The sequence below is a fragment of the Melanotaenia boesemani genome, chromosome 11 (assembly GCF_017639745.1).
Source record: "Melanotaenia boesemani isolate fMelBoe1 chromosome 11, fMelBoe1.pri, whole genome shotgun sequence".
NCBI lineage: Eukaryota > Metazoa > Chordata > Actinopteri > Atheriniformes > Melanotaeniidae > Melanotaenia > Melanotaenia boesemani.
Genome location: NC_055692.1, coordinates 7,863,440 through 7,889,533, shown reverse-complemented (window position 1 = coordinate 7,889,533; position 26,094 = coordinate 7,863,440). Strand labels below are relative to the sequence as shown.

General features: G+C 37.3%; 3 protein-coding genes across 7 annotated transcripts; 2 read left to right on the top strand and 1 right to left on the bottom strand.

Annotated features, from left to right (window-relative positions):
• Window positions 1-3,135: 3,135 nt before the first annotated feature.
• Window positions 3,136-12,583, bottom strand: vdac3 (voltage-dependent anion channel 3). Of its 4 annotated transcripts, none has more exons than XM_042000094.1 (10): window positions 12,491-12,583; window positions 6,879-6,950; window positions 6,609-6,658; window positions 6,261-6,263; window positions 5,634-5,786; window positions 5,458-5,510; window positions 5,108-5,335; window positions 4,855-5,005; window positions 4,212-4,269; window positions 3,136-4,121 (listed from the first exon to the last, which is right to left on the bottom strand). In XM_042000094.1, the coding sequence occupies exons 2-10, from the start codon at window positions 6,943-6,945 to the stop codon at window positions 4,030-4,032; spliced, it is 855 nt and encodes a 284-aa protein (XP_041856028.1). In that variant the 5' UTR covers window positions 6,946-6,950; window positions 12,491-12,583; the 3' UTR covers window positions 3,136-4,029. The 4 variants fall into 4 exon arrangements, with proteins under 4 accessions (XP_041856028.1, XP_041856026.1, XP_041856029.1 ...); XM_042000092.1 differs by lacking the exon at window positions 12,491-12,583 and adding an exon at window positions 9,692-9,832; XM_042000095.1 differs by lacking the exon at window positions 6,261-6,263.
• Window positions 12,584-13,358: 775 nt separating this feature from the next.
• enkd1 (enkurin domain containing 1) lies at window positions 13,359-17,381 on the top strand. Of its 2 annotated transcripts, XM_042000333.1 has the most exons (8): window positions 13,359-13,628; window positions 14,666-14,765; window positions 15,188-15,412; window positions 15,695-15,867; window positions 15,954-16,097; window positions 16,205-16,341; window positions 16,584-16,720; window positions 16,832-17,381. In XM_042000333.1, exons 2-8 carry the CDS (start codon window positions 14,681-14,683, stop codon window positions 16,990-16,992), a joined length of 1,062 nt encoding a protein of 353 aa, XP_041856267.1. In that variant the 5' UTR covers window positions 13,359-13,628; window positions 14,666-14,680; the 3' UTR covers window positions 16,993-17,381. The 2 variants fall into 2 exon arrangements, with proteins under 2 accessions (XP_041856267.1, XP_041856266.1); XM_042000332.1 differs by lacking the exon at window positions 13,359-13,628 and having other exon boundaries at window positions 14,565-14,765.
• Window positions 17,382-17,501: 120 nt separating this feature from the next.
• On the top strand, window positions 17,502-24,320 carry polb (polymerase (DNA directed), beta). The gene is made up of 14 exons (XM_042000334.1): window positions 17,502-17,708; window positions 18,011-18,068; window positions 18,564-18,630; window positions 19,404-19,478; window positions 19,558-19,616; window positions 19,835-19,884; window positions 20,014-20,065; window positions 20,163-20,217; window positions 20,302-20,374; window positions 20,455-20,525; window positions 20,629-20,715; window positions 20,859-20,926; window positions 22,768-22,907; window positions 23,036-24,320. The coding sequence occupies exons 1-14, from the start codon at window positions 17,648-17,650 to the stop codon at window positions 23,128-23,130; spliced, it is 1,011 nt and encodes a 336-aa protein (XP_041856268.1). The 5' UTR covers window positions 17,502-17,647; the 3' UTR covers window positions 23,131-24,320.
• Window positions 24,321-26,094: the final 1,774 nt, after the last annotated feature.

Here is a 26,094-nt window from a genome sequence, read left to right as displayed (position 1 = left end):
TGTTGCAAATAGTCCCAAGACCACCATCATTCCCTCTTCCATGCTGTGTGTTGTGTTGTGTTTTCCGGTTGTCACTATGTTTCTTCTTCGTTTTTTTGCCGGTTGTTGCTATGGTTTGTCCGGCTCGGAGGACTAGATTGTAGATTAGTTGCCGGACAGCATTGTCACATGTGTGTTGTTCTGTGATTACATTATTGGAGCACACAAACACATTATGATCTAAACTGATTTTTTTTTTATCTTCACGTGTGAGGTCTCGACCAGATGTGTTAAGGATAAGGGTGGATGGCAGGAACCTCACAGAAACGAATAGATGAATGAAAAGCAAAAATCGTTTTAGTAACAAAAATCCAGAAATGTGATCAAGTCCAGAAAAACTGTGGCAATGCGGAGTGGCTGGGGATCTTCCAACATGCAGAAACTCAGGTGACTGAATCCAGGGAATAAAATATCATGCAGTCGGCTTAAACTGAACTGAGAGGGACAAAATCACCTGAAGTCAAGACAGGGGGAAAAATCACTCACTTGTTCGGTGGCTGTACTATACCGCTGGTAAGCAGACGAACTGGCGCTGAAAGAAGAGCAATCCCAGGTCTTTATGCTGGAGCCACATGAGGAGCACCTGTGTCCAATAATCAGCCACTCAGGGGTACTAGGAGGAAGGAGGAGCAAAAACACAAAGCCCAACAAGATGAAAAATCTCATAAGATTAAAAAAAAATCATGTGTACCAGGTTTTAAGGGAACTACAGAGTTTTAAGACATCTGTATAGTCACACAAATATAACATCTGCCCTGATCTGTGTTTTAGAAATAGTATCTGGATTGTTTTTTTTATGCAAATTTGGTTTTAGGCAAGACAGTTTTCAAAAAACAAGATCATAAATCAAATCAAACTTTATTTATATTGCACTTTTCAGACAAAAAAAGTGCTTGAAACAAAGCAACAAGGTGGAAACATGTACGTACAAAGAAACACAATTTAGAGCAAAGATAAGAGCATAACAGGGTGCACAAAAACCATTTCTCCAAGCAGGGAAGACAAATAGAAGTTAAAAGATTATAATACAATACAAAAATAAAAGACTAGTTAAATGTAACTGTAAAAAGATAAGTTTTAAGAAGTGATTTTAAAGAAGCCAGAGTTTCAGCTGACCTGCAGTTCTGTGTGAGCTTATTACAAATGGAAGGTGCATCAATACTAAAAGCAGCTTTGGACCATGTTTGATCCTAACTCTGGGAATAGAAAGCAATCCTGTACCTGGTGATCTAAGCTGCCTGGAGGGTTTATGGTACAGGAGTTTTTAAATAAACTCTTTGTTGGACAGGGAGCAAGTGTAACAATATCTAAACAGGAGTGATGTGATCCACCTTTCTGGTGTTGGTGAGAACAGCTGCAACTGTCTGATCAACTTTTGTGGTAAACTAGTAAATAGACTGTTACAATAGTCCAGTCTGCTGAAAAATAATTTCACTATGACATATTAGTCCTTTAATCATGGAAATATTCTTTAGGTGACAAAAGAGAATTTTGTAAGTGATTTAATGTGACTGTTAAAATTAAGGTTAAAATCCAAAATAACCTAATTTCTGGCTTGGTTTGTCCTAGTTAACATAACAGGATGCTGATATTTAGCCCTTCCTCTTTTGGTCCATAAATCATCACCTCTATCTTGTCCCTGTTAAATTTTAAGAAATTAAAAAGCATCCAGTTATTAATTTCCTTGAGATATTTAATGAGGTTTTGTAGGGGACTGTAATTTCCAAATTTTATGGTTGCATGCCGTCTGCATAACTATGGTAACTAATCTTATTGTCATAATCTGACTGGAAGCATGTGGATGTTGAACAGAAGAGGCCCCAGAATACATCCCTGTGGTACACCACATGTCATTTCTCTGTGCTCAGATGTGTGATCGCCAATAACCACAATTCTGTCAGATATGATTAAATATAGATGATAAAGTTACATATGAATAAACTTGAACATATACACAGTTGAGTTTAGCTGTTTATGGAAAACCAAAGAAAAGACATGCACATCCAGAAATCCACAAGATGAGGTATCAAATGACAAAAAACATGGGAAAATAAGAGATGGACTGTTATGAAATATTCTGGGCACCAACACCCTTCTTTTGACTTGATAGTTACTGTGTACAGAATCACCATCTTAAAGTATGTTTTACATCATCATCTGTTCATAATAGCAGACACAAAAATACAGCTACTATATTTTCAATAATGCAAGAATCAACATTTTGCCAAAGTTACACAATACACTGTAAACAACAACAGTCCAAAACTCTTAATAAATCATCCTTTACTAGTCCCACAGTGGGGAAACTCTTTCTCTGCATTTAACCCATCCTATTTGCTGGGAGCAGTGGACTGCCAGGTTCCAGCATCCCGGGGAGCAGTCAGGGTTTAAGGGCCTTGCTCAGGGACCCACAGTGGCTTTTACCTTAATTGCCAGACCGGGACAGATACTACAATAAAACCACCAATCTGTCTATGAAGCAGTTAAATTTATCCAACTACATCTGAACCCCTGAAAATGAGAGCTGTTTATCAAGCTAAAATTTTTAAATCCTTCCTCAAAGTTGGACATAAATACACTTAAAGTCTAAACACGTCTACTTTAGAGATCATTTTGCAAGTCTCATGTGATTATATGAAAGGTGGACAAATAAAAAAACAGCCAAAGCAGTATTTAGTCTAAGTCGTGGCTGACTTTGAAATATTCCATTGCATGCATGAAAAAAAAATTGTCAAAATTTATCAGTTTTAGAAAACAGTGGGGACAGCTTCAAAACTTATGAACATTTTAAGACATGTAATTTGACATAATTTTGCTTCTAAACCTTCACTCCCATCTCATTCCATCAGGTGTATAGATCGTATATGTTAAATATTGTAAGTATCTGTGACATCTTTATCCGTTGTTTACAAACTTTCCCAATTAACATGATTAAAATGTTAGAATTATTTTTTGGAAAACCACATTTTGTTTTGGACATTATATACAGTTTTATTGGTAATGTGAAAGGTGTTTCTGTAGATTCTTTTTTTTTTTTAGTGAAGGTACTGGTTCTGTGTCATGTTAATCCAAATAAATAGACAAACATTAAGATTATTGTGTTTGACATTATTTATTCCATAAATTTATTTTGAGGTCCTATATGTTGACTAACTCTTCTATACAAAGAACAGCACAGACATGAAATGTAGTGATAAAGACTGAACAGGAGTAGGATAAAAACATGAAAATACAAAGAGGTGACAGAGATTCCAATTGCAATACATCCATTTTTAAGCAAACAGGACCTGAAAAATAGAAATTTAGACATCTGAGAGTTCAGTTTGTAACTGTGTTACTGCGGTCGAGTGGTAGAATCAAAGTCAGTGCACTCTGACTCATGAACAGGATCTGGTTTATCTGCTAAACTCCTGCTTGTATTGCATCCGTTTACAGTCACTCTTTCAATATGACAATGATGGGTCAAAAAACTTCCCTCTTGCCTTTAAAGCATGCATCAAAACCAAAACATACCAGAACAATACCGATACTATTTTCTAGAATCCAGAGTTTAACTAAATAAAGCTTGGCTGATCACACAGTCAATATAAAAAGGAGCTTTAACGCATATTCTAAAAGAACACATATTTGAGACACATTAAAATGTGCAGGTTATTTAATCATAAATAGCACATTATTATTACAGAATTATTGTCTTTGTTGTATTCTGGTAACATAGGTTCAAAGGCTGGCTGTGGAACTGTAAATGATAGAAAATTCAAAATTAGGTCTTGATTTGATGAATATTACAGTACTGGACGCCTTGGAGGCTGTTGGGGTTTCAGTGTTAAGGCCAAAGAAAGTTTGCATCTGTGTGCATATGTGTGTGTAGACTCAAGGGAGAAGATGTGTTTATGTGTCGCTGAGTGGACTTTATAGTGTCTTCATATTTGGGCTAATTTTTTTCGTGTTGCTTTCCTCTCTTCTTGTCTTGTCTGTTCTGCTGAATCTTTACGCCTCCAGCTCGAAACCCATGCCAACTTTATGTCCGCCGCCATTCACGTTCTTCCCATCAATCAGAGCTGAGAGGGTGAGCTTCACTCCTGCAGGGTAGCATCAGAGGGTGAATCAAGTAGCTGCAGTAATGATGGTTATTGTTACAAAACAGAGTTTTAAAAAGTCAGTCAGCTTACCTGGCCTGAGGGTTTGTGTGTATCCAACTCCAACAAGGCAGGCGTTGTTAACCTTTGTCTGTGAGGAGAAACAAACCATCAAAGCAATGTCAAAGAATATCCAGCTATTAGACGGAAGCTGGGTTACATAATTCCTATTACTTATGAAGATGCATTAGATTCAAGTCATCGGCAAAGGAGGAGGCAGATGTTCAAAGCATAGAGGTTTTTTATGTTAGGTACTGAGTGTAGGATTAAGGAGTTTCTGACTGAAATTGTGCAAAAACAGGAGCATCTTTACAATAATTTTATAGGACATATATTATAGGAGATATATTACCCACTAGATGAATACTAGAGAAACATTAATATAATGAAATCTTAAGTTTTCTACCTGCAGGCTGACATTATGTAGTGTGATTATTATTTTAGTTTTAGTACATATTCAAACTCCCCATGAGATAATGATAATTTACATCAATATCAAGTCAAACACCTGAAAATCCAAAGACATTTTCATCACACTCAGCTGTAAATGTGTGTTTAGTGCTTACAAATGCATAAATACTAATACAGTAACTCAGACGGTGAATATAGTAAACAGCATATCTGCACTATTTTCATTATTGCAGGTGAGACCATCATGCTTTGAGTGAACTCTTACAGACAGGGTGGCATCCTTATCCAGCTGGTATTTGGCTCCAATACCAAAGCGCGTGTTGTTGCTGCCTGCTGTCCAGGCCAGGTGGACTGCTGTCTCTAAGCTGCCGTTAACTTTTTGGTAAATGGAACCAGCAAACTCTGTACCGTCATTACTGAAATACAGCACCAAAAACCATATGAGAAAAGTACAAGACAGGACAAACAGTGTATAGAGTTCATTTCTTGTCTCACTGCACTGCAGTGTAGAGACTTACACGTTGGTGTGAAGCTGGAAGTCACCAGCTTTGTATCCAAGAGCAAAGTTGTTCTGAGTCAGTTTAGATTTTGCAGTGTCAAAAGCTAGCTGGTAGCCAGCCAGCCAGCCCTCGTAGCCCAGCACAGCAGCTGCATGGACCGTGGGACCGGCCATGTCGAAATCCAGGTCACAGCCCACATTCATGTAGTCCCGCTTGTAGCCCGTCTTCAGTTTGGCACTCTTCTTTCTAAGGAATTAAATGGCAGTACTTTGTTACAAATATGATGCTATTATGCATTTGTATAGGTCAACAGAACTATTGGAGATCTTTATTAATGCACTAAAAACACTTAAAAGAACTTCTCTTACCCAGTGTTGGGCACAAATGATGTGTCCAAACCAAGCTTCAAGCCTTTAGCCAGCTAGAAATACAAAAGGAGGACAGATGAGCTAATTATCTACCTCACAAAAAAAAAAAAAAAAAAATCACTACTATGGAATAATATTGTGTAATATTCTAAAATACTCCAAAAGTTGGACTCTACCTGGTCCTCCATGGTAATTTCAGTGGTGAGGGTGTTGTCTGTGTTCCATTTCTGGTTGAAGTTTAGGCCCAACTCGCTCACTTTGTACTTAGTCTCCAGGTGGCCTCCTGACTTCCCCGTGTCTGTGTTGTTGGAGCCAGAGGTGGCAAACTCCTGCAGGTCAAAGAGGGATGGAGTGATGAGGGGGGAGATGATGAAAAGAATGACATGGAGGGGGAACCGGGAATACATGTTACAGAGACCAGAGGCAGAGGGGGTGGGAACGCATACAGGGATAAAAACAAAGAATGAGGGGAAGAAGCTTTTCCTCTGCCACACAATCCCTCTCAGGTTTGTATGGCTCATTGTGAAAAAGAACTACAAATTCAACACTGAGAAATGAGACAGGAAGGCCAAGTATGACAATAGGTAGGACTGTGGGGGAGAGGTCAACTGTGAGCAAAATAATGGATGAGTGCTGTTACTGCTGCTGTTGGGGTAAAGGTGTCACTCAAAGACAAGCTACTGCTGCAAAGAAACTGTTGGCAGAAAGCCTGCGCACATCACCGGCTTACCCTGCAGTGCACCTGTGTTTAATCAATACATATGCACACACACACACACATACACACATTGACTCTCTCTTACCATCTGACAGGAGAGTCCAAAGAAGAAGCAGAGAAAAGGGAAAAAAATGGAGGAAGTTAGGGAGAACCAGAGATTACATGCAGGCATTTATCCATTGACAGAAAGATATGAGCGCTGCAGAAAGCTGAAGTTTGTACACAGAAAGGATGCTTTTTTTTCTGTTCCCCAGGTCAGGATGGCAAAAAGTTTGCATGCAAGAGCTCACGACAGTTTGACAAAAGTAGGGAATACAGCCTGCAGACTTTGTATGTAGTAGATAAGCTGCAATCATACAAGTCGTACATTCGACCTGCACAAGAGTTTACGAAGAAAAAATACTTTAAGCTCACAAACAACTGTAATACTTACAACACCACTCTGAGATGTGGTCTTGACATCCAGCTTAAGAACTCCATAACCTGGAGAGGAAGGACATCAGGATATTTAAAAAAAAACTAATAAAATAACATCCTGGTGCTGAACAGAATGGCTCTAAAAGCTGCAGCAAAAATACACATTTGTGACATGAAGCAAATAACTTCTTTTACATGTGTAGTGTGTCTGTCCAAACAGGTTAACAGTAACAGTTAAAACAGTTAAATGTATATGTATAAACATGCAAACAACTTCTTAACTCACCAAAGCCCTTGTAGAAGATGTCTTTAGCAGATTTTCCTAAGTCTGCGTATGCAGGAGGAACAGCCATTGTGCCTGATGAAACACACAACCGAAATAAGTTCTTTCTTAAACAACACAACATACATGCAATTACACAATTAACTTCATTCCTTTGAGTGATGTGTGGTAACTATAAAGGGAAACTCCAGCAGATTAGTAATGCACTTCCACAGTGTGGAAGAACTTGCAAGTAACATGTCTTAGCCTGAAACATCCTAATTTTCTAGTTTCCAGCAGTGGTTAAGCTCCAAAATAGCTGGATGACTCATCTTTCCTGAAACAGCTCCAAAGCATCTCCCATTAAACCGTCACCTTCATGTTATAGTTTGTAATCATGCACAGTACTGTGCAAAAAGCCACCCTTCATTATGTCATATATCTCCAGGAAAATGGGAAATGGGTGCAGAGATTTATTGAAACAAACCTAAATACAGTAAGGCCTTTGTTCTATTCATTGTCAAGATGATACCAAATCAAATCAAATCAAATCAAACTTTATTTATATAGCACTTTTCATACATAGAAATAGCAACTCAAGGTGCTTTACAGAGAGTAAAATCCCCCAGAACCCCAACCCAATAGCAGCAAGCCCACCCCCCACCCCTTCCCATCAAACACACACACATCACAGAGGGTAAAAGCAAGTTAAAAGGACCAAGGAAACGCTGTCATAAATTCTGGGGTCTAGTGGTGTGGGAAAACACTGAGATAAAACACTGTAAAACCAAATCTAAAACAATCTAAAAACCAACCCTGGATATAAAAGTAATAGTAATATTGCTAAGACCCATAAAATAAGAGAACCCGTGAAATAAGAGAATCAGAATGATAAAACAAATACATAAATGATAAATAAATAGAAGCTGAATACAGCCTGTGTGTTAAGAATAAAGAAATGAATAAATACAATAGTAATAATAAAAGAAATGATTAAAATGCTAAACTAAAAAGGTGGGTCTTGAGTCTGTTTTTAAAAATATCCACACTAGGTGCTCCCCTCACGTCCTCAGGCAGGCTGTTCCACATACGAGGGCCGTAGAAATAAAAGGAGGACTCGCCGTGGGTTTTTGTTTTTACTCTGGGAACAGTTAAAAGGCCAGTACCAGAGGACCTGAGGGGTCTCGTGGGCTCATAAGATAAAAGCAAATCAGATAAATAAGGTGGGCTAAGACCATTAAGAGACTTAAAAACCAATAAAAGAATCTTAAAATCAATTCTGCTTCTATAATGTTGAGCTCTAGAATCTGGGAGAACCTGGAAACACCTGCTTCCCCCATTAAGAATATTGTTTTTAAGAGATGCCCTTCCATGGAGACCATTTCTGATGCAGCTTCAGTAAACACTATACATGAACTAAAGGGGCAGATGTATCTCTTTGGTTTCTGTGTCAGATCTTTGCTGGATTTTTGTCCTATTTCTTTAAGATAAAGTTTTTCAATACTGCTCATCTACCCTAAACATGTTTGACTAATGGCCCTTTTGGAATCACCTTTTATGCTGGTCAAAATGTGTTACCTTTATCATTTTCTTTAGAAGTAACTACAGAAATGGTTTAGTAGTTGATCCCCTGAGTAAGGTGTTTTTTATGCACAAATCAGCAAAGTCAGCTAACATATGAAAAACAGGCATTACAGACTTTGAGAACATCTGGAGAACCATTACTCAAAATTAGTTTATAAGTCTAGAAGAAAAGTGTGGATCCTTATCAGCAAGAGATAACAAAAAGAGAGGTGGCACATGACTTTTGCACAGTATAGAATAGTATACAACTACAGCTACTTATACAGTATGGAAGACTTAGTAATGTAGCAAAATCAACCTTGTGTCCTTTTAAATAAAAAAGGTCAATCACATGCCCAAAACACAAACCCAAACAGAAAAACCATTATGAATCCATCTATGTCTGCATATTAGTGGAGCTTGAACAGCACAAACGGGTGTATGCACATGCTAAGAAGCATCGCAGATAGTCTTCTACAAAATATTTATACTTGCAAACGATCATCACATATTACTATCAGGCAGCAGGAGGAGACCTGTCCCGAGACATGGTGATATCCAGCTGTTCTCCTCCCCCTCCATCTTTCATGTTAAACATATTGATTACTTGGCAACAATCTACTTGCATAGTAATTGGGGGGGGGGGGGGGGGGGGGATAGATAAAAAATAAAAAACACCTTTGTCACTAGTGATTTCTGTGTTTTAGTCCAAATCACATCCTCATTAAGCAAAGGATACAAAATGTATGATGTGTGAAAAAATTACTTCCAAAACCAATGCAGCAGAGCTAACATAAGCAGTAAGCTGGATTGTTTAGTCAGCAGCAACCACTCCTGTACACCACTGCACTGCACCGTGGTGCTTCACACCGTCATCAGGATCCTCTGAGTTAGTGTGCATGCATGACCTTACTGTGTGTGTTAAGAAGACACATTTGACAAGGTGACTTTGGCGGGGCATTCAGAACATCCAGACTTCTCCTACAACCTAAAGCTGGTTTAATGTTTAACTACTGGCTTTCATTCCCATGCTTCTGTCATGTGCCCCTGACTATTAATCTCCCCTATCACATATTTTCTACAGAGGAAAGAGACTTTGCCCATCAGCTAATGTATTCAGGACTGAGCAAGCGCAGATCATCAAATACTGGAATCAAGCACACTGCAGCTGACAAATCTTGAGGTATAGCCTCTATCACCAGTGTGGGCAAAGTACAATCCAGGGATCCTGATGATAATTTGCTTCTCTCTCTACATGCACACCCACCACTCACCATGTCCTTTGGGTGTGTGGTGCTGACATGTCACACAGACATCTTTGTCCACTGCATGCTTGTCTTTTTCTGTCCTGTCCTGCTGAACAACAATCCCCTGCTCTTCCATGTCTCTTCAGATGATGGAAGTGCAAGAGGGATGAAAAATGTTTTGGCAAGAGGAAATGCACCACTTTTAATAATATTATTGCACAATTTATGATCGTGTTTGAGAGTGGCTCTGAACTGTGTGATTCCGATGGCTATGGTGTTACATTGGACAATACTTGCACAGGTCTTAGAAAATGTCCATGCATTACTTTGTGCATGCAATATAATATAACATAAGGCCTATGTATAGATTTGCATAGACAATTTGTTGAATGCACTGGCCCTGTGCTCTTAGAAAGCTCTTAAAACAGAGCCCATCAAAAAAGTAAGCATTCAACTTGATGTAATGGTCTAATTAATATCCAAACCCCCATCCCAAGAGAGCAATAAGTAAAATAACCTGCGTCCAAAGGACCCTTTTGGACAGTCAAATGTGGTGTAGTTTGGTTCAGAAATTTGTGAAAGCCCAGAAATATCCAGATTTTTTTTTAATTAATCAATAACTTCAACAGCTGTTTTACTTGTGCATCTATTTCTATTCCCTTTTAGCTTTATTTTTCTCCAGCACGTCCTTAAGGAAAGGCTTGGCTTCTCAAGTGATGCCTAGCTATGCAGAATTAAAGCTGACCAGTGAGAAAAGTTTTCTCAAATCAAGGTATGAAATAGAACCAGAAGGTGTGCAGCAACTGCTATAAAACATAATCTTTTTTTAACAATCTAAGAAGTCCACACTAGTGTGTAAATCCAGGAAAATACCACAAACGTATGCCTGCCTTAAGTTAACTGACTGACTCGACCTGTTCTTTTGGTGAAAGGTTTTCAGTTCTTGCAGCATCTCATCACTGATCATGTCGAATGCTGCATCACTGTCACACAGCACGTGTCCAACAACCCTGTGGACCCCGTTTTGCTCTTCATTTTTCACTCAGCAACATCAGTGTGTGCCAGCTGACCTGCTCTTTGCTGACTGCATGAAAACTCCTGCTCCACCTTTGTCATTTCAGCCGACAGATGCTCTTGTTTGACTGCCCTCGCCCGCCCTCCTCATCGCCACACAGTCCTTTTAGGACCCCCTCTTTCTCAGTCTTCGTCTCAGCTCTAAATTTAGCTCAGGTGAACCTGACACTACAACACGTGGCATGGCTTTCAACACCCCCCCCCTCCACCACCAACCTAGTTCAGCCGATTAAAACCCCTATAAAAAAAAACGGATGTGTATGTATTGTACCTCCACACTGTGCTTACACATAAACATGCTCCTGCCACTCTTCGTAATGGTTTCATAAGCGGCAACCAGATCACAACCTAGACTGAGCGCAAAGGTCAAAATGACAGGAAAGACTATCCCAAACACAAGATGGTAGTTGTCCACAATCAGACCGCCAGTTTAACTATTTAACTTGTGAGTCTGAAAATTTACTGTTGAGAAATCTATTAAAAGTCAGCCACTTCTTATATTCATAACGGTAAAGCCAGACAGAATTTCCGGTACATTAATATCAAATCAGCATGCACACATACATGTCCAAATATAATAAGAAAATTATAATATTTACTGAGCAACTGAATACCACAAATATTGCGTTATTCAACAATAAAAGACTTGTAAATATTCAAACAGGCAGTTACTCAACACAAGTCAAACCTTTAGATATTACAAAGCCATAGCAGTGTGTGTTCAACATAAGGAATGCGTGTGTTTAAGATAAGGTCAAGTGCGTTCAAGATGGTCTTCAAACAGTTTATAGCTTGAATGTAAAGTGAATAATTTAATGTTGGTATTTATGCTCTTTTGAGCATGGCAGTCACTCCCAGTGGGGTTTTAGTGTACAGTGACAGTCACAACTTTTAGGGTGCTGCTGTGCATAAGCATGTGTTTACTGATGGGTTTGGGTCATATAATGATTGTTGCATCACCCTGTCTTGTTATCAAGGAGTTGCTTTTTTTTCTTCTTCTTCTTTTTACCTGGCAATTAACTAATAGGGTAGTTTTCACAACTTTCTATAGCAGCATTGAAACAAACAATCAATTTAATCCCAATTTCAACATATAAATTGTTAAAACAATATTACTCCTTCTTTTCCTTTTTACATAACAGTTTGCCTGTTAAACACTTAACAGCCTATATTAGAGGGTAAAGCAGAAAGATAACGGTCTTTGCTTTGTGGGTTTTCATGGCTCTTTTGCTTCTTCACACACAACCTGATAAGACATTTTCACAAGGTTTATGGCATCACATCGTTTTGTCCCATTAGTGAACGTGTTTTTAGCTCCATGCGTCCACGTCTGGTTGCCATTGTAAGTGGCCTCAAGTTTTTATACATCTCACTTCATAAAATACAATCTGTGGTTTGTATCGCGATGTGTTAACAAAATGGCAAAATAAATAACTTTTGATTGTTTAACATTATGTATTCCAAATATTAAACATGAGGTTAAAAAATATAATTTTTAAAAGTTTATTTTCTCTTTCTCAGTTTGCTGTTGTAGATTTTAGATGTTTGACGAGATATCCAAATCGGGGAAAGCTGTATATTTAAAGAAAATAATAAATAAATAAAATTGACATATGCCCCTGCCTACGGAGCTCACACCCCTGTGACTCATTTCTCGTGAAGCCAAGCGACTGTTGATTAAAACTAAATACAGAAAAATAGGCGTAGGAAAACTTCAATTAAAGAAAAGCGTGCAAAAAAGTCGTTTCTTACCTTTATTTGAGAAGCAGCGTGTGTTGAGTTGCTCACTGCTGTTTGGTGCAGCTGGGTAGGAGAAAGCGCAGACAGACGTACTGCGCAGGCGCAGTAATGCCTCCAGCCGAGGGCGGAGGCGTTGTGCAAGTGTCACTGAGCAGAAAAAGTTACCAAGAAGCAAGCCATACTATTTTGTTTATTAATTGTGTTCACATTTTCAACATGATCAAATATCTGCAGCATATGTGTCATTTAATAAAAGACAAGAATATAACTTATGTTCAAATTATGCGCTGTGGTCCTTATTTGCATCTAAATTAAATCTCTCTTATTGTAAAATAGGGTTGATCCATTTTTCAGCATCTGCAACTTAGCTCATTACATAAATAGTGAGTTTAAAATTTCAGTGGTCGTGGGTTATCCGATTGCCTGCAGGAGACTTGGAAGATGCTTATAAAAAAGTCACTGTGATGCTAGAATTTTGCAGTAAAACTATGCCACCGCTAATGGAAAAATAGCGGTGGGAAAAACAGCGGGAGGCAAAGCTGTGGAAAGCTGTTTTTGTTTTAGTGTGATAAAACTTCAAGTGCTCGGGAGCAATTATGGCCTCCGCTACTTTTGAGACAACCCTGATTTATGTCTGTCAGGCAAATCTTAATTTCCGAATGTTGGTGATACTTCTCACTACTAACAGAACGTATGGACATGTTAATTTTTTTTATTCAAATAGGTAATTCTAAATAGTGATTTAAGAATTAGATAAATAAAATAAACTATTTATTATTACCTGTCAGGTAATACTCAGGAATACAATAGTTTCATGATTTGCAGGAGAAATACATGCGCTAGAACTGCTCCAAATGCAGGGATAGACGACGTAAACATGTCACGCTTACGTCAAGCTGCATTTTACAACTTAACATTCTCTTAACATGGTGCTGTCGCTAATGCACTAGATAGTTTTTTAAATAAATTAATACAATCAATTGAATGAGAATTGAATGTTTAGAGTTAATTGTGCATTATATCGGGACTAGCTCTTTGTGCGCATGCTACGTTGCTATGGTGAAGAAAACGGCAACAAGCGTTGCTAACCTCAGCGTCATCATTAAGCGTGATTAAAATCGTTTACTGGTAAACAGCGACGTTTTAAAAGGTAAACGAATGATTTCGATACTTCTAGTAAACTTAACCGGATTTTTTAGTTGATGTTGATATAGTTCACAGTTATTTATGGCTAAATGTCTCTGTGTGTTTCGTATAATCACCGTGTATAAGAGCCTGTGTTTATAAGCCAACTTTAGAACACGCTTACGATGTCGGGCGATTAACAACCTTACAAAGTTGTGTACAAAATAACCATTAGTGTGAGGGTTTTCCTCAGAGCTATACTCTAAAAGCATCATTCATTCATTAATTCATTCATTCATTCATTGTGTTTACGTTGTACGTACATAGTTTATTATTATTATTATCATTATTATTATTATTATTTTCTTTTATTTTATTATAATTTTTCCTCATTATTTTTGGTTTATTTGATGTTTTCTACTCTTTAACTTTAACCCCAGTGTTTTCCTCATTGGGATTCTCCACACCGGGGGCTAAGCCTGCTCGGTTTGCAGGGTCATTGCTGCGGTGATTACCCTTGTCTCGGTGGTTAGTGGGTTCCTCCACTGCATTCTAATGGTTGTGGTGTGAGACCCAGCCGGCCATGATCTGGGTGGTTTCTGTGGTGGCGGTCTGTTTGGCTATGGGTGGGGTGGCTCTTGGCATGGGCAGATCCCCAAGTTAAATCTGAAGCCTCAAGCCTGATATTAGGGCTTTGAGTTTGTCTGTGGAAAATGGGAATGGTGTTGTTTTTTGTTTTTGTTATTTTGTTTTTTGCTTCATTTGTATGAGTTTGCGAGTGATAATGAATTATTAGGTGTGTGTTTTCAATTTGGTTAGTTTATATACTTGGGTATGTGAAGGTTTATTTTTAATTTGATGTTGAAATTATTTTAATTTAATATTTTATTATTTCTTTTAGAATGTAAAACACTTTGTACTGCTCTTTAGTATGAAAAGCGCCATATAAATAAATTTTACTTTGATATGATTGTCGATCTGTGCAGTTTACTTATAGCCCTTCTATGTATATTTTCACATACTCTAGCTGGAGCACACAATGTTAATGAAACTTTTTGTCAGTTTCTGCAATTTCAGATGTGTGAAGGACCTTCCACCATATCTGGGCCAATCCCTCCAGATCCTTCTCTGTTTCCTCAGTACTACAAACGACCAGCCTCAGGTTAGACACATCCTAATAGTTCTGGTAGGATATAATGAAGGCTTACTTTGTGTGTATGTAATGTGGGACCGATTAGTAAGTATGCTGTATAAAGTTTAGGTGTAAACAGCACTGCATTAATTTTGAAATAGTTTAAAATCCTCCCAGAATGAAAAAATAGTTCAGAGAAAACATGTAAAAAAACAAACAAACAAATTATATATATATATATATATATATATATACATATATAACATGGTTTTTAAAAGTTTAGATTGCTGTAGTTTAGTTTTAGTTGAAACTTATAAAAACATTATTTTTTATTATTCTGTAGTCCACTGGCCTCCAGTAGTGCCCTGGTAATTGAGACATAATATTAATCACATTCAGAAAATAAAATTTTAGCTTTAAGTTATATGATGTCGTTTTCTGACCTCCTCCAGCTCGTGGTCGTTTAGAGGGAAACAATGATGGGACATTGGCCCTTCTCTTGGGTCCACTTGCTCCGGATCCTGTGTTGTATCCGGAATGCTACAGTGCACATTTACCAACACATCGCCCCCGCATCAGCCCAAGTGCCACCCACATTCTGGAACGTGGACGTAAAGGGGTTGTGGGAGAACTACTCAGACCAGACAGTGTCTCTGTCACTCCTGTTCCTAAACAAAGTAAGTTCAGTTGATTGTAACTGATTCATAACTGCTTTTAAATAGATGGTTTGTTTTTGGAAAGGATCCTATCTGTTTTCTTTAATGAATTTCAAATATTCTGAAACAGGCTTATTTTTTAGTATGTTTTCTTTTTAGAGCCTGAAAAATTGAGAGACTTCCGTGTTATTTTTTGTGCATATTGAAAATGATAAACTAGAAAATTGTGTATCTGATGGAATGTAAGTATGCTATAGTGTATTAAATTATAATTAAGGCAATTATTGTTGCTTAATCCTGTAGAACAGAAAGTACATAACTTTGGCAAAGAGAATATACGTCGACTCCGGGAGATCCAGAAGCGCTGCAAAGAACAGGAAGCTGAGAGAGTACAGTCCCGTCCTGTTCCAGTTAAAGCTCTTTGGACCTCCTCAAAATACCAGAATGTCTCATCCAGGGTGATGGCCCAGCTAGAGGCAAGGAGTATATCTGTGATACATAGAAATCCTTTACTGTGTTTTTTTCTCTATCACGTTTTAGACAATCTGTTTCATCTATGTAGGTTTCCACCTCAACTGTTAAGCCACAGTGTCAAAACTTTCTGAAGGCCCACTCTAATGGTGGCATTGCTGCGTCTCCAAGACCTTCAGCTGTAGCTGTACACCGCCCGGCCTCCTGCAACTCTATACAGGACCAGGACTTGAAGGTAAAACTGACAAAAAATGTTTTTATATTTAAACAAATTCATGTAAAAGATGGGAAAAATGACTCCTACATTGAATGTGCACTGCATGTTTTTGAACATTGTTACAGGTGCAAGGTCAGAGCATAGATTTCATAAAACGTAACACCCAGGCTGCAGGAAGAACAGTTTTTCGCCGGTCCAAGTCACTGACAAACCTCAAAGATAAACCTGTGCCCACTGCAGTCAAAGGACAGGTGCCTCAGTAGTGAGTATTTTATTTCCATGTTTCAACTTATTAATAACTGGCTGGCAAGTAACTGTGTCATTATCTGCATAGATGTGTCATTATCTATTATGTGCTTGGTAATATTTCACCATATGAACATTTTGTCATATTTTTTACACTATTTTACAGCCATGAATGTTTTTGTTTTTATTATTATTTTTTATTGTTTTTTTTTTAAATGTCCTTTACACACAAACACATAAACCGCACTGTCCATACAGCCTTGAAGAACGAAAACTGCAGTGGCGTAAAGAGGAGGAGGAGAGGAAGAGAAATGCACCTGACCCTACAATCCCAGCTGGTCACACCCTGATGCCTGAGAGCAAGAAACAGGAAACACTGAAATCCCTGAAAGATAGTATGTCTCCATCGTTACAATAATAATTTTAACATTACATTAAAGTTTAGTACAGTATGCACAGCAGTGTTTGTCTCTTTAACTTTGCTTCTGCCTACTTTTTTTCCTCAGCCCACCGTTCCTTGGTGACCGAGCTGCTCTCGCTCCCCCTGAAGGCTGACAGTCTGAGTATTCGCTCACGTCGGGCTCATCTTGATTGCAGGCTTTCTGAAATCGAGGAGGCCATTAAAATATTCTCCAGAGACAAAGTTTATATAAAAAATGATTCCTAACACATAAGGAGGAGGACAAATAAAGAAGAGGATGAGATAGTCCTTTAAATCAACAGATCAAATGAGAATTTTCATAATTTTTTTAAATGCATTATGTGACAGAAAACTGGACCTTTTGGAATTGATTATTATTTTAGTGCTATGGAGGCATTTTATAAAGAAACAAATTTATATTTCCTATGGAGTAGTCTGCTGCTGTTCAAGTTACTGGATGCTAATACCAAATTAACATATTGTATATATAGTTGATGCTACTGTGCTATGTGTAGTTGATATTTATATATTTGTTGTAAGTAAGAGGGAGATTGTGTAATTTTGTAAACCTTAAAAGATATCAGTTCATTAAGTGTCATTTAGGGAGATAAGTTCTGTTACTATTGATTTGTACTGTGTTGTATATTTAAATTATTTGACTTTTAAAAATAAATAAATAAATAAATAAAATAAAATCCGATGTCGCTTGGTTTCAGTGACGTATAACGCATGTCCCTCCCCCTTTACGCATCATTTTGAGTCATTGTTCAATGTGCGCTAGCGTCAGCTAATGTGCTAATCAGATGCTAGCTGAAAATACAAAGAACTTGTAACAGCTGTCTACGTTTAAAAAAGCTATTTTGACTTCCCAAAGAACATTTGAACGCTTCTAAAATCCAAAATGAGTAAGAGAAAAGCGCCACAGGAATCTCTAAACGAGGGAATAACGGACTTTCTTGTCGGTACGTGAGGTTAAGTTCAGTTAGCAGTAGCTAGCATGATAGTTACTCTATGGAAAGAAAATATCCCTCAAGTAACTCTCCAAGAGTAACCTATTTATCTAAATATCTTAGGGAGGATTCTTTTCTCTTGCATTATTTAAATCAGCGTTTCTTTGGATTTCACATTGCGTTACACTGTTGGTTTTGACATTTAAATGCCTTCAACCCTCAGTTGCACATTAATCAATAAAATGTTAATTACCTGAATGAATATTAGGGCTATGTGAAGTCAGACAATGTCGTAATGCTCCCTCCGTTTTCAGAGCTGGCCAACTACGAGAAAAATGTAAACAGAGCAATACACAAGTACAATGCATACAGGTAAGTTTGTAGAGCACTTGTAGTGAAGTATTCATGTAAAAAGATGCAGTTTTGTTATATACATATACACACACACACACAAATAGGTAATACTTTATCTATTGATCTATTAAATCAGATTGTCATTTTTAAGAACGTTGGTGTAAATACATATATCTTTATTTTTAACTGACCTTTCCACTCATTTGATATCGCAAATGATAGAAGCACTGGAAAGTTCAAACACCGTGCAACACATACAAAAATCTGTCACCAGGCACAAATTTAATAATAAAATTGTATACATACTGTACATATCCATAATGGTAAAGTTGTTTCTGATGTTCTGTATATACTGGCAATTGAATTGTACCACATTGTGTAGCATATGTGCAGGGCAGACAGTCATGAACCTGATAATTAATTCTGTAAAACTGCCATGTTTATTTTGTTAATTGTTCTGTTTCTCTGTTTTTGTCCTTTTACATCTAATGTTTTCTTGTGTACTGAGAATAGGAAAGCAGCATCTACCATTGCTAAGTACCCTCAGAAGATCAAGAATGGAGAAGAGGCAAGGAAACTGGTATGTGCACTAAATATTGTTTTAATATAATTTGCTGCCTTTGCTAATCATACACAAGTGAACTGGTGTCGCTCTTTTAATTCATGAAAACCTGATGACAATAGGCCATAACAAGACTTTACTCTTTTTCTGAGACAAAGCGATCATCACATAAAGCGTTGGAAATTCTTGGCAGTTTGGTGTAAAAGATTATATTGATAGTCATTGAATCGATAGATGGTTGCACATATTTCACCCATAAAGGCTCGACCCATGAAAAAATGGTAAGAAAAGTCCATTTTTTTAATATGAGGTCTTTATTTGGCCCTTTAACAAAATGTAACAAAAAAACCATTTTTTATCATGTGATAGTTTAAAAATATTATAATCTGGTTTTCTGCTTCTGGGTATCTATTAGGAGACAGAAGACAAGTATCAGATTGTGTTCCAACAGGATTTTGAGCAAAGTTTATACCATAAATTGAAGCAAAATGTCTCAGAAACTGTATGTGACAAACATGTCACGTCGGGTTCTTATGGGTTAAGAACTCTCTTGGTTACCTGCAGTAAACATGATCATGCAGTACTTATTATTTCACAGAATGCTTTTGTATTTCAATATTTTTTTCTGGTAAATGTTTAGTTATTTTCTCTGTTTTTGAGTAAAGGATTCTACCATTTTCTACCACTAATGTGGTTTTGTCTGTAGCTTGAAAAGGCTTTTCATTATCTTATTTTACATTTTTCATAACCTTTGCAAATCACACTACTCAGCCTTTTACACATTCCAACAGGATGGCGTTGGAGCTAAAATAGCAGAAAAGATTGATGAGTTCCTTCAAACTGGCAAACTAAGGAAACTGGAAAAGGTGAGTCTAGGTGTGTTGGAACTTATGGTTGATGCCACAGTGTGTGAAAATGTAATTACAACTTCATATTTTCCCCTAGATCCGTAATGACGACACTAGCAGTTCCATCAATTTTCTCACCAGAGTTACAGGAATTGGGTAGGTTGTTAATGTCACCAGTTTACAATTGAATTAAATAGTAAATGGCTCATGCGAACATGAATTGGGAAATGCATCATGACTAATTAAAATGTACTAAACAACCAATTCAGTTGCCAACCCAGAGAAGCCCATGACTTTTATAAGATTTATCTGTTTACATAATTTATTTTACTCTTTGGTTGTAACAAAGTTCTTGTCTTGGGTCTTGAATTTAGCCCAGCTGCTGCCAGGAAGTTTTTTGAAGAAGGAGTGAAGACGTTGGATGGTTTGTATACAATTTAGACAAAATAGTCAAACAGTTAGAATCTACTGTACTTTGCTCTGTGCTCTAGTTTTGGCTTTAGTATCAGTTCTAGTCAACAATATAATGGAAGTTTTTTGTAATGTTTTTCAGATTTAAAAAAGATTGAGCACAAGCTTAATCACCATCAAAAGATTGGCCTCAAGTAAGTTTGGCAATAAAGGTTCTGGTTTTTGTATTTGGGGTATTTAAAGCTGTTTTCCCTTACCATTGTGTTCAATAGTTTACTTTGCTGTCTTTAGGTACTTTGAAGAATTTGAGAAGAGGATCCCTAGAGCTGAAATGGAAGAGATGGAGGTGATTTTGGTTTTGAATATGTCTGATGTCTTAAAAGTAATTATGTCAGATCTATTTTAAAATTGACCTTGTGTTTTTGTGTAGGCTCTCATTCTCAAGGAGTTGAAGAAAATCGATACAGAGTATATTGGAACAATCTGTGGAAGCTACAGGAGAGGTAATCTTTACCGTCAAGTTGTTTATCATTTATCAGTCATTTGTAAGTTCAGGCTATTTTATTGTGTTTGTAATCTCCAGGTGCATCATCAAGTGGTGACATTGATATTTTGCTCACCCATCCAGACTACACTTCTCAAACTGAGAAGCAAGTAAGGCATATTTGCGCTGTTGCTTGCTGTTGTTATATTAAATATAGTGTGTTGACATGCTTAGTCTTTTAAAACTCATTTTGCTTTATTTTTTATTTTGCAGCCTAAGCTCCTTCATGATGTGGTTGACCATTTGGAGTCTATTGGGTTTGTGACTGACACACTTTCTAAAGGAGACACCAAATTCATGGTGAGGCCTCAGCCTGTTGTCTGTCATGTGCTTAGCTGTAAACATTCTGATATTGTGCTTGGTCACACAGTTACTGTAGTAATTACACCCATCCTCTTTAACACATGACTCCTGTTACGATGTCCTGGATCTTATTTTTCTAGGGAGTTTGCCAACTACAGGAGAGCGATGAGGAGGAGGAAGCATACCTTCACCGGCGTATTGATATTAGGTAAACCTTATACCGAGGTCAACATCTACTATACACAAATGTTAGGATTCCTTGTCAAAATTATGAATGTTAAATTAATTTTTTACTTTTGTTTGACCAAATTTTGATTTACCAAGAGGAGAATAAGAAGCTGAACAAGTACTGCCTCTATCTTAACATACAGCCGTTGGTACCCTTTGGTTAATGAAAGAAAAACTCACAATGGTCATACAGATAACTTGAATCTGACAAAAGTAATAAATAAAAATTCAGTTTAATCAGTGAAAGTCAGACATTGCTTTTCAGCCATGCTTCAACAGAATTATTTAAAAATAAAAATAAACTCATGAAACAGGCCTGGACAAAAATGATGGTACCCTCAACTTAAGATTTTGTTGCACAACCTTTTGAGGCAATCACTGCAATCAAACGATTCCTGTAACTGTCAGTGAGACTTCTGCACCTCTCAACAGGTATTTTGGCCCACTCCTCATAAGCAAACTGCTCCAGTTGTCTCAGGTTTGAAGGGTATCTTTTCCAGACAGCATGTTTCCGCTCCTTCCAAAGATGCTCAATAGGATTTAGGTCAGGGCTCATAGAAGCCACTTTAGAATAGTCCAGTGTTTTCCTCTTAGCCATTCTTGGGTGTTTTTAGTTGTGTTTTGGGTCATTGTCCTGTTGCAAGACCCATTACCTACGACTGAGACCAAGCTTTCTGACACTGGCCAGCACATTTCTCTCTAGAATCCCTTGATAGTCTTGAGATTTCATTGTACCTGCACAGATTCAAGACACCCTGTGTCAGATGCAGCAAAGCAGCCCCAGAACATAACAGAGCCTCCTCCATGTTTCACAGTAGGGACGGTGTTCTTTTCTTCATATGCTTCATTTTTCCATCTTTAAACATAGAGCTGATGTGTCTTGGAAAAAAGTTCCATTTTTGTCTCATCTGTCAATAGGACATTCTCCCAAAAGCTTTGTGGCTTGTCAACATGTAGTTTGGCTTTTTTACGACTTGTTTTCAACAATGGTTCCTCCTTGGTCGTCCCCCATTAAGTCCACTTTAGCTCAAACAATGATGGACGGTGCGATCTGACACTGATGTTCCTTGAGCTTTAAGTTCACCTTTAATCTCTTTAGAAGTTTTTCTGGGCTCTTTTGTTACCGTTTGTATTATCCGTCTCTTCGATTTGTCATCAATTATCCTCCTGTGGCCACGTCCAGGGAGGTTGGCTACAGTCCCATTGATCTTAAATTTCTGAATAATATGTACAACTGTAGTCACAGGAACATCAAGCTGCTTGGAGATGGTCTTATAGCCTTTACCTTTAACATGCTTGTCTATAATTTTCTTTCTAATCTCCTGAGACAACTCCTTCCTTTGCTTCCTCTGGTCCATGTTGAGTGTTGTACACACCATGTCACCAAACAGCACAGTGGCTACCTGTAGCCTATATATAGGCCCACTGACTGATTACAAGATTGTAGACACCTGTGATGCTAATTAGTGGACACACCTTGGATTAACACGTCCCTTTGGTAACATTATTTTCAGTCTTTTCTAGGGGTACCATCAATTTTGTCCAGGCTGTTGAAGCATGGTTGAAAAGCAATATCTGACTTTTATTGGTTAAATTTCATAGAATTTTTATTTTGTCAGATTCAAGTTATTTCTATGACCATTGTGAGTTTTTCTTTCATTAACAGAAGGGTACCAACAATTTCGTCCACATCGGTAACAAACTGATCAAATCAATTGTCAAAATGCTGCAAAAACTGTGAAAAAGAACCCTTTAGCTCTTCTGTTTAGACATTCAGACAGCATTTGTTGCTCTCTAATTGTACTTTCCCCATTTTCAAAGACTGATTCCCAATGACCAGTACTACTGTGGAGTTCTGTATTTCACTGGAAGTGACATTTTCAATAAAAACATGAGGACTCATGCTCTGGAGAAGGGCTTCACTCTTAATGAATACACCATACGACCACTGGGTGTCACTGGTGAGTCTCAGTAGGACTAAACTTCTATTCTGTTTAGGGTCTTTTCAACTTCAGTTATCAATCAGTAACCAGTGATTTGTTATTTCATGTTTTAATATAAGCTGCTTTTCTTAATGACTTTTGTGTAGGCATAGCAGGGGAGCCTCTGTTGGTGGATAGTGAGAGAGACATCTTTGAATACATCCAGTACAAATACAAAGAGCCCAAGGACCGGAGCGAGTGAAGTGCATAAAATCTTACAGTTACATCTGTATTTAAAGTTAAATCTGTCCTGCAAAAAACATTTTAAGAACTGTGTGTTGCTTTTTTTACCAGTCAGCTATGATACTGAAAAGAAAACCACTGTGAAAGTTGTTTTGTTATTTTTTGCTTTGGACGTCTTTTCTTTCCATGTAAAGTTAAAGTGATGTACATTAATGGTATTTTAACTTAAGCATGCAAACATTTGGACAAGGGGAGGGAAAAAGGCGGGAAGAAAACTCATTAGGTTTTGAACTCTACAATTATGTATAGCTGTGAAGGTGCTTCGTCTTGATTTTCACAGTTATGAATTATGCTCAACAGTAACTTATTATACTAAGCTTTTACTTTTTTACTTAGAATTTTTTTATACATCCAAAAGGGATTAGAACTTAAAAGGAAACGTGTTACTGAGGAATAATTTTGTTCTTCCTTGAGGATAATGTTTTTTAACACTGCCATAATTAGCAGAATACTTGTAATTATCCTAGTTTTAGTTTTTAATCTGTATTATTTCACCCCCTGTGTGTGTGGTGTAAGTGTTGGAATTGTTACAACGATGCAACCTGTTTATCATTAATAGGCTTGATTTTTTGTTAAAATGACAAAGAACACAGTGGTTGTTAAATTTTTAAAACAAATCCTCCAAAGTTTCCCCCAGTGAGAACTGTATGTGAATGTGCTGATATACTTGATGACACTACTGTGTTTGTGAGAAACAACATGCAGTAGATTAAAGTGAAATATTACTTTGGTTTTAAACTTGAATATTAAATCAGAACTTCAGTTTCATGTATGTGTAATTGCAACTATGCTGGAAAATATTTTTAAAAATGTAGATTTGTGGTTGCATTGCTAACTTTGACATGAGTAAAATAGATGGTTAAAAACAGAATTTTATTATTTTGAATATGAATTTAGGCTTGTGGAAAATAAAGAATGCCTCAACAGGATGGTTTTTGCCATAAGTCAAATTCAATTTTTATTCATGTAAAGTTTTACTAATGTATCCACTGTAACTATATGTCTTACGTCATGTAATGCCAAAGATGTAGGATGCTCTGTGGTGTTAGCTTTTCAAAACTATAGTATGATGAGAATTTACATTGAATCTAAACATCAATCCATCTTCATGTCCACAATATTCTATTCAAATCAAATATCAAAGATGTTGAAATTGTGGTTTTGTTGTCCTTTTTTTTATTTTATTTTTACATATGCAGAAATATTTTATAAAGCATCTGATCAAAGACCTGAAACACCCAATGACCCTGGGTACTTCACTGATGATGTGTTCAAGTTGCCCATCTATGTAGATGGTGTTTCTTCAAAACTATAAAGTTGCTAAAGCATTTAGATTTTTTGTTATTTAGTATCATATCAAAATCTACTCTAATACCATGCCCTGGTCTTTTTCTCTGATATGTAAATAAAGAGTTAATGTATGTTTGAATTAGCAATGTGGCCCTGCTGCATTGATCGCCTCAGCCATTGTTGCGATTTAGTAATGAAATACTTCAGTTATAGAAAAGTGTGAATGCGAAGAAAGCGGACAGCGGTCCAAAATTGGCCCGCCGCCAATAATATATGGCCCCAGATTACATTAATTTAAAACACACACACACACATATATAACTTCCTGTTTAGAGTGAATGTTTTGCTACAAGCTTTACCGATCAACACCACACAGGTCTTTTAGTTAGAGTCTCTTGTCTTCTTCTCCAATGCTGGGTAAAGTAAAGGGAGCTAAGCCTGAAGCTAGTTGCTGCTTCACCCAGGAGTAATCACTTCTCCTCAGACTTCTGAGCTCGGCGTGGAGGCGAAAAGTTTAACAACTGTTTCTGTCTGGAGTTTTCTCCATAGTGGAGGCCAGAGCACTATGGTTACTAAACCGTCAAAGAAATGTTGCACATCAGGAGCAAAAAGATCAGACTGAAAAACAGGAAAACTAAATTTTGTTGTTGTCTTCAGTTTACCTGGCAAAGAAGCCACCTCATAAACTAGATAGACTAGATGCAATCCCGATGTCTCCCCGACCCGTAAGCTCATCTACTTGCTGAACAATTAAAGGACACTATCGTAAATGGTAAATAGTCTGTATATATATATGGTGCTTTATCTAGCGCTGTATAGCACTAGAGCACAAACAATGTTAAAAATATAAAAATAAAAAAAAAAAAAAAAGTACACATATAACATCTCACACATGTGTGTGTACACACACACACACATATATATATATTTATATATATATATATACATATGTATATGTGTATAAATTTTTTAACTTTCCATTCAGTGGGTCAGAAAACATTTGGCCCCACTATTGTAGTTGCTGACCCCTGATTTAGGGTGACCAGTCCTATTTTTGAGAAAAAATACTCTACCTTCATAAGACGAGCTGAAGACAAAGTTCATGTTTTGGACTGATAGCTTTGATGGCTTCAGGGAAAAGCTGTTAGGGAGTTTTAAATCTGATTGTCTAGTTTCTAGTACAGCTAGAAAATGCAGAAAACTAAATGCAAATTCACAGGTGAGCTACATAAAAACAGAAAAAAAAAACATTTTCACCTTGATGGTGAATGCATGGGAAACATAGTTCATGACATGCAAAGCAGGGTGCAGGAAGCTCACTTTAGTTCTGCATAAAGACAGGAGTTTCTTTTTTGTTCTCCTTTTTTGTGTTAGTGTGTATTTGTATGTATTTATTACGTTATTGCCCAAATCAGATCTGGTCCCCCTTACTTAATGGTGATTACGTGTGTGTGACACTGTACTGTGTCAGCATAGTGTGTGCATGCCCCACATTTTCTTTCTTTTCCTCTGAAGAGTCGAAGACATGGATCCAAAACTACAGACGTCTTGGAAACAGTGTCTTGCCGGTTGTGGAGTTTTCCTGGTTGTAATACATCTCCAGCAGCTTGTAGTAAAGTTCTTCATAATCCTC

Coding starts and splice junctions, on each gene's coding strand:
- vdac3 (XM_042000092.1), bottom strand. CDS start 9,800: ATGGAAGAGCAGGGGATTGTTGTTCAGCAGGACAGGACAGAAAAAGAC. Junction 6,659..6,878: donor CATCTTCTACAAGGGCTTTG/GTGAGTTAAGAA, acceptor CTTCCTCTCCAG/GTTATGGAGTTCTTAAGCTG. Junction 4,122..4,211: donor CACACAAACCCTCAGGCCAG/GTAAGCTGACTG, acceptor GCTACCCTGCAG/GAGTGAAGCTCACCCTCTCA.
- enkd1 (XM_042000332.1), top strand. CDS start 14,570: ATGATTGTCGATCTGTGCAGTTTACTTATAGCCCTTCTATGTATATTT. Junction 14,766..15,187: donor CTACAAACGACCAGCCTCAG/GTTAGACACATC, acceptor GACCTCCTCCAG/CTCGTGGTCGTTTAGAGGGA. Junction 16,721..16,831: donor ACTGAAATCCCTGAAAGATA/GTATGTCTCCAT, acceptor TTTTTTCCTCAG/CCCACCGTTCCTTGGTGACC.
- polb (XM_042000334.1), top strand. CDS start 17,648: ATGAGTAAGAGAAAAGCGCCACAGGAATCTCTAAACGAGGGAATAACG. Junction 19,617..19,834: donor ACCAGAGTTACAGGAATTGG/GTAGGTTGTTAA, acceptor TCTTGAATTTAG/CCCAGCTGCTGCCAGGAAGT. Junction 22,908..23,035: donor ACGACCACTGGGTGTCACTG/GTGAGTCTCAGT, acceptor ACTTTTGTGTAG/GCATAGCAGGGGAGCCTCTG.